This window comes from Clarias gariepinus, chromosome 27 (assembly GCF_024256425.1).
Source record: "Clarias gariepinus isolate MV-2021 ecotype Netherlands chromosome 27, CGAR_prim_01v2, whole genome shotgun sequence".
Lineage (NCBI taxonomy): Eukaryota > Metazoa > Chordata > Actinopteri > Siluriformes > Clariidae > Clarias > Clarias gariepinus.
This window is the reverse complement of record NC_071126.1, coordinates 6,851,591-6,857,984: the sequence shown is the minus strand read 5'-3', so window position 1 is coordinate 6,857,984 and position 6,394 is coordinate 6,851,591. Positions and strand designations below refer to the sequence as shown.

The 6,394-nt window shown below is 38.8% G+C and overlaps 1 protein-coding gene across 1 annotated transcript; it reads right to left on the bottom strand.

The window, feature by feature from the left end:
• Window positions 1-704: 704 nt before the first annotated feature.
• On the bottom strand, window positions 705-4,505 carry sox7 (SRY-box transcription factor 7). Its single transcript, XM_053489522.1, has 2 exons — window positions 3,745-4,505; window positions 705-2,595 (listed from the first exon to the last, which is right to left on the bottom strand). The coding sequence occupies exons 1-2, from the start codon at window positions 3,974-3,976 to the stop codon at window positions 1,637-1,639; spliced, it is 1,191 nt and encodes a 396-aa protein (XP_053345497.1). The 5' UTR covers window positions 3,977-4,505; the 3' UTR covers window positions 705-1,636.
• Window positions 4,506-6,394: the final 1,889 nt, after the last annotated feature.

The following is a 6,394-nucleotide window of genomic DNA, read 5'->3' as shown; positions in this document are numbered from 1 at the left end:
TTGGGGGAAAAAAGACTAGGAGAAAAAGAAAAACGATGAACGTGTAAAACAGTCAACAGGGCTGAGGTGCATTTATTTATTTCATGGAGATTATGAAAGTCTGCATCAGCAAGATAGTAAATAGGGAGCAATGTGGGTGGGGGGAGGCGGGTGGTGTGGGGGGAAGAGTAGGAGGGGAGTTTCTGCTTAAGAAAGACACCCTGAATAATACACAGCAAACAAAAGGCCAGTGGAAATGGAGGCGGCAATGCAGGGAGACGAGACCGATGTTCTATGCCGATCCTTTGAAAGTGTGTGGGAGTGAAACTAAGCAGGAGACATGGTAGTCATACCAGCCTGGCAACACAGGGCGGGTACCACCAGCTCCATGGTGCGTATACTATCAAAGATCCAAACAATACTTAATCTTAGATGAGGGAACTCGAATTAATGTACGCTTAAATTACTAGAACCGATAAACAATAAAGTTGATTCCTAAGAAACCTTTTCAAAAACTTTTTTTAAATGCTATTGGTGTTAGAAATTGATTGTTTATAAACTACTGTAAAATTAACCACCACAATTAACTGATCTCCACAAGCTCAAAGATCATTTAGGTTGGTTTGGGGCATACAAAAGAAGGAAACAAGGTGCAAATTAAGAAGCAGTGATTAAAAAGATTGGCCTATCTGCGACAGCCAAAACAAGAGTCTTTGATATACCAGTGTTATAATGTTTTTTTATTCACTGTAGCCTGTATTGTCTGATTTCTCAGAACATTCATTTTAACATTTCACAAATTGCTAGAGCATCTACAAAGCATTATTTTTCAGGTCATCCGAAACAATAAACATTGTCAATGTGCTGGGTTTACTTCGACATACACAATGCAGTTTTTCAAGGAAAAATGCCAAATGCTTGGTCCTTCATAACGATCATACAAGCAACCCAATTTTTAATATACATCAGCTTTCTTTTTGATCTACAATCTTAGCTCGCACTGATATCTGCGGAGATATCAAATTAGAAATTTGGTATTTTATTCAAATTAAATTAATGCCACAAACCTAAATCAGCATACAATAATATTCCTTATTATTATTTTCTTGGTAACAATTTATAAGTATAATATATAATTCATATGGATGTGAATAGAAAAGGGAGACTACAGAATTTCCTTCACGAAACACTAAGTCAGATGAAAAAGAAATCGCAGAAGAGTCCAGTCTCAATTAAATATGGTGTCTTGAGGTAAAAAAAAAAATGAGGTTTGTATTAAAGATATGATTATTAGAGGATTAAAAAAAAAACAGCAATACAATATGGATTAATGCAAAACATTTAGATACATAAATAAGCTATAGGGCAAATATACAAGCATCTCTGGCAAAGTCTGAGAACATTTCAGCAGGACTAACAGCTATTCCAGTCATTTTATCCTCATCCTTTTCCTTTTTGGAAACAAAAATGGGAATGAACTTTAGAACAATTATCTATGCATCCCTGAGGTGTCCATTGACTTCTCCACAGCTTCTCCTTTCCTCTCTACATCACTTCTCTTTCATTCACCTGCCAATCACATTGCTGTCCCATTTAAAGTCTATGGGTTTTGTCTTTGTTGACTTTAAAATTATTGTCTTTTGGTTTGTTTCACTTTTTAAGAAATGCTGTAATTGTTGTAGTAGGCAGCTGTTGCATCGGCCAGTACAGAAATAAGACTGGTTTCTGTGGTGCTGCTGGGACAAGTAGATGCTGGTGTTACCTGGATGTGTCCTGTCACGGTCATACCACCCTGTTCGCCATGATAGTTGGTGGAGTTAAGGTACTGGTCGAACTCATCACGATCCACCTCACCCAGCAGTTCAGCCTGGCTCAGCTGGTCCAAAGTCTCCAAGTGACTCTGTTCAGGTGGGGGTGAGAGTTGCCCTAAGTGTCCCTGGAGGCCATGGTGGACTGGGACTTGAGGGAATGCAGTGCTGTAGTAGGACAGTGGAGGAGTAGGGATAAGGGTGGTTCCACTACATTGGTGTGGCATAGGGATGTGATTCAGATGTGCGCTACCACAATGGAGAGAGGACTGATGTGAGTACTCAGGGTGATAAGGAGGAGGGCTGCCCATGTGAGCTGGGGTGGGACGTTGATCCTCTGGGCCTGAAGCAGAAGATGAGCAGGAGCTGGGAGGGGGGACAGAGCTGGATGCTGAATAGTAGGATGGATGCTCATGATCTACCACATCAAGAGGGGACATTTCAGGTGGAGTGGGAAGGCCATAAGGATATGTGTCAAAATTGCTGCTGGAGTTTGCAGGGTCCCTGAAGACCCTGACACCAGGCAAAGTTGCACTAGAGGAAGAGAATCCATTGCTCCCACTGACAGTATTCTCTTCTTCTTTGTCCAGAGGGTGACAGCAACCCCGCGGGTCTGACAGAGAGCTCTGATCAATGCCAGGCAGGAGGAAACCTGGGTCAACCCGCTTACAGATTCGCTTCAACTGCTTCTTCCTACGAGGACGGTACTTGTAGTTAGGGTAGTCCTGCATATGTTGTACCCGTAGCCTCTCAGCTTCCTCCACATACGGCCTCTTCTGCAAAGGAGTCAGGGCCTTCCATGACTTACCTACCACAACCCAGGAAAAAAGTACAAACATTAGACATGTCGCTATTTCCCTCACATAAAGAATCATACTTGATCATTAACATTATAATTACACTAGAATTTTTTTTCTTATATAAACATTTCATATATATTTGCTTAGACAAAAATACTGAAATGTTGTGTTATATGAACTATATCAGTGTAGGGAAATTTAGAATGAATTTCATGAACAGAAGATCTAAAAATCTAGTAAATCACTATAATGAAATGTGAGAATTATAATTTATTAAAGCTCTTTCAAATAAACCACTATTATTTCGATCATTATTTCTGGTAATGTTGGTACTATATGGTACATATAATGTTTTTTTTCCCTGTTCATTTCTGTATTACATTAAAAAAGTACAATTGTTGTTTTAAAGGAAAGTAAAGTGTTCCTGATACCGTCAAAGCAAAAATATAACGACGTTTAAAAGTAGTTATGAATTTAGATTTAAACAGTGCAAACTAAAATATGAATACTATTTATATTAACTTAACAACAACAAAAACAATAATAATAATAATAATAATAATAATAATAATGTATCGTAGTTTTTCCGATTTCAGCTGACACCCCGCCGTAAACTTCTACAGCATCTCGATCAGTATCAGTAAAACCAGTCGGAATTACGGATGCTCTGATTTTAGTTACAGTTTATTATACATTTACAGTGGTGTTTTTTTTTTTTTTTTTTTGGTTTGTTTTTTGTTTGTTTCCAATCAGAAAAAGCTTTTGTATCTTTTAAGTTAAAACTTAAGTTAAAACTTTAACTAAAACTCTCTGATAGGATCCTCGCAAATCCGGCTAAACCACATGGGCGATTTATTATAAATTCAAGCCTTTAAATTTTTTAAAAATGTTGTAATAATAATTATAATAATAATAATAATAATACGCATAATTAAAACGAAAAACTAAACACAGGAAAGTTATTTAATTGATGAAACCTCTGATGTTAAATTAAAAGAGGATAGTACAGGGAGTATGTCAACTTTTATCAATGTCAATGTCTGAGAAAAGAATCTGTATAATAATAATAATAATAATAATAATAATTTGATATAGACAATTACGAATGAGAATAATAATAAGAAGAAGAATAAATCTCTACATGTCTAAACCCTTACCCAGCATTTTGCTGAGCTCTGCATTGTGAAGGTCCGGGTTTTGCACGGCGAGTCTTTTGCGCTCGTCTTTAGCCCACACCATGAAGGCGTTCATGGGTCTGCGGATGCGGGGTTCGGGGGTTTTATCGGCCGCTGCTCGGTGGCCCGTGCGTCCGTCCCCCGCGTCTCCATCCGTGGATGTGCACTCGAAGCTCTCCGGCCACGACGAGTAGGCGCTGATCAGGGCAGCCATGTGCGCACTCCGCTCAAAACTTTACCTGCCGCAAACTCTCCCTCTCTCTCTCCCTCTCTCTCTCTCTCTCTGTGTCTCTCTCTCTGAAACTTTCTATGGCTTGCGCTCACGTGCGCGTTCACCTGCAGATTGGTGTTTGGAAAGAAAAAAAAAAATCTCCGATAAGACCTGATTTTCTGTGTATGTGTGTCTGTGTGCTCTGCTCCGAATCTGTCCTTCACTGTCCTGAATGATGATCTAGTCTGTGTTTGTCGGCTTGGGTGAGAACGGTGTGCTCGTTTGGACTCCTCCTCGAAAGCAGTGATTCACTCTTTCCCCGTGCATGGGGGAAGAAGCGCTTTATATCTGAGCTGCAGGTTCCAGCACAGGCCCCGCAGGACACGCAGCTCCTCCTTGATTGCAACTTGAGACGTGCGGAAAAAAAAAAGAGTGAAGGAAACTACCTCAACACCCTTTACTCCAAAATGAGTTTATATGCTTGTGTTGTCGTGACACATTACTAGGATGATTGAGGTGTAAAGACAGACATGCTCTTTGCTCTTCTTCTACACTTAATAGATAATCTTAATAGATAATCTAATCTAAGTACTTGTTATATCATTAATGGTTTCTCACTGAGTGAATAACAGAAGAGTATGATCTGTTTAGCCCTAGATTTCTTAAATCGTTTAAATTAAATGCTTCTGAAAGTTTTTATTATTATTATTTTGCTTTAGGACCAGATATGCAAATGCATGATGTGTATACCAGACTCCTTCACTAGAAAGCACAAACATTGTACTGGAAAGACACATGCATGTTTTAAAGCTTTACTCATTTTCCATTTATGTACTTTAAACCACCTTTAAATATGCATTATATCTAGGTGAAAGATACATAGTAATGCTACAAATATACCACTTACAAATATACCACAGTGACAAGGAAGTATACATCCATACATTTTCCATATAGACTATCCTTTGTAGGGGGTATTATAATTGTCTGGAGCCTATCCTACAGGGCAGAGGGCACAAGGAAGGGAGAACCCTGGAAAGGGTGCCAACAGTCACACCCTCAATCATACCTTGCAGACAATTAAGAAATGCCAATCTGCCTAAACTACATGTTTTTGGACTGAGATGAAACTGGAGTACTTGGAGGAAACCGGCCAAGCACAGGAAAAACATACAAGCTCCATGGACACGGACTGGCAGCAAGATTAAAACCCTCAACCCTGAAGATGTAAGGCATGCCGCGTGATCCCTAAGTCACTAAAAAAAACTTTGTTTTGCTGCAATCCTCAACATATTGTATTTTGATTTTCAAATGTTCTCATTTGTAGAAATATTTGGGAAAATTGTCTAAAATGCTTAAACAATTTTAACCATTGTTAGACAACAAGTGTATTGCATCACAGGAAAACATACAATTAAAATCCTGCCTTCTGGTCTAGATTTTTGTATTTATATTTGCCATCTTGTCAGTCAACACCCTTTTACATCCTCCTAAATAATTATAAGAATTTGCATGCTGATATTGTTGCTTGGCCTTCAATCAGCTGATTGCACCTCAAAGTGACAGAGTCCTTACTGACTCTGACTCTAACTCCAGGTTAAAGTACTTTGAGATTGCCGAGTTAACAAACTTGTTCTTGAATATATCCAGAACATCCAGAAATTGCCACTGGTAGTTTTGCGCAAGACTTGTAGGTGTAGTGACATCACCTAAGCGTCAGCTCTTTATTCATTCAGCTGTCGACTGACATAACAGCAGGATGTGAGACGGTTTTATGTAAGCATTTATTCGTTGCTCATAAAGGCAGCGATCTTACAAGAGTAAAAGTAGGTATTTGAAAGTACATCACATGCTTCTTATACTTATAGGAAAAAAAATTAATAAAGTCGTATTAAATATATAAAGGTTTACTAAAACAAATTGCATAAAGGGAACACCAATGAGAGCGTAGAACCCTGGACGGTTTTCTTTTTTCAAACCTTGTGGAACCTCGTTTACAAGAACGCACCCCAAGTTTCTTAAATGTTTACAAGTAGTTGAGGCACTGTAAAATCTGAGGTTGGAATGAAGTCAGTTTCCTTACTGTCAGCAGAGCTCTTCTTATCACACAGAGGGTTCCTGCTGACAGATTATTGAAGTAATGGCCACTCCATGGAAGCTGTGGAGCAGACAGGAAGTGCTGGGAGAAACGTGCAAATCGTGCTTACACCCATTAATTCTGGTACTCAAGGAAGGCGCAAGTTGTTGCCAATCCAAACTATTTTCAATATTTCAACATTTTCTATTTTTAAAAAGTTACAAAAAAGTGTTAATATTTATAGAGTAGGTTGACCTCTTAAAGCATAGTCTAATAGCCTCCCCTCTAAACACACACACAGGAACAGGAAGTCAGGGTAAATTTGCCACAGAATAGGGTCCTTC

Coding starts and splice junctions, on each gene's coding strand:
- sox7 (XM_053489522.1), bottom strand. CDS start 3,976: ATGGCTGCCCTGATCAGCGCCTACTCGTCGTGGCCGGAGAGCTTCGAG. Junction 2,596..3,744: donor AGAGCTCAGCAAAATGCTGG/GTAAGGGTTTAG, acceptor GGGTTGTGGTAG/GTAAGTCATGGAAGGCCCTG.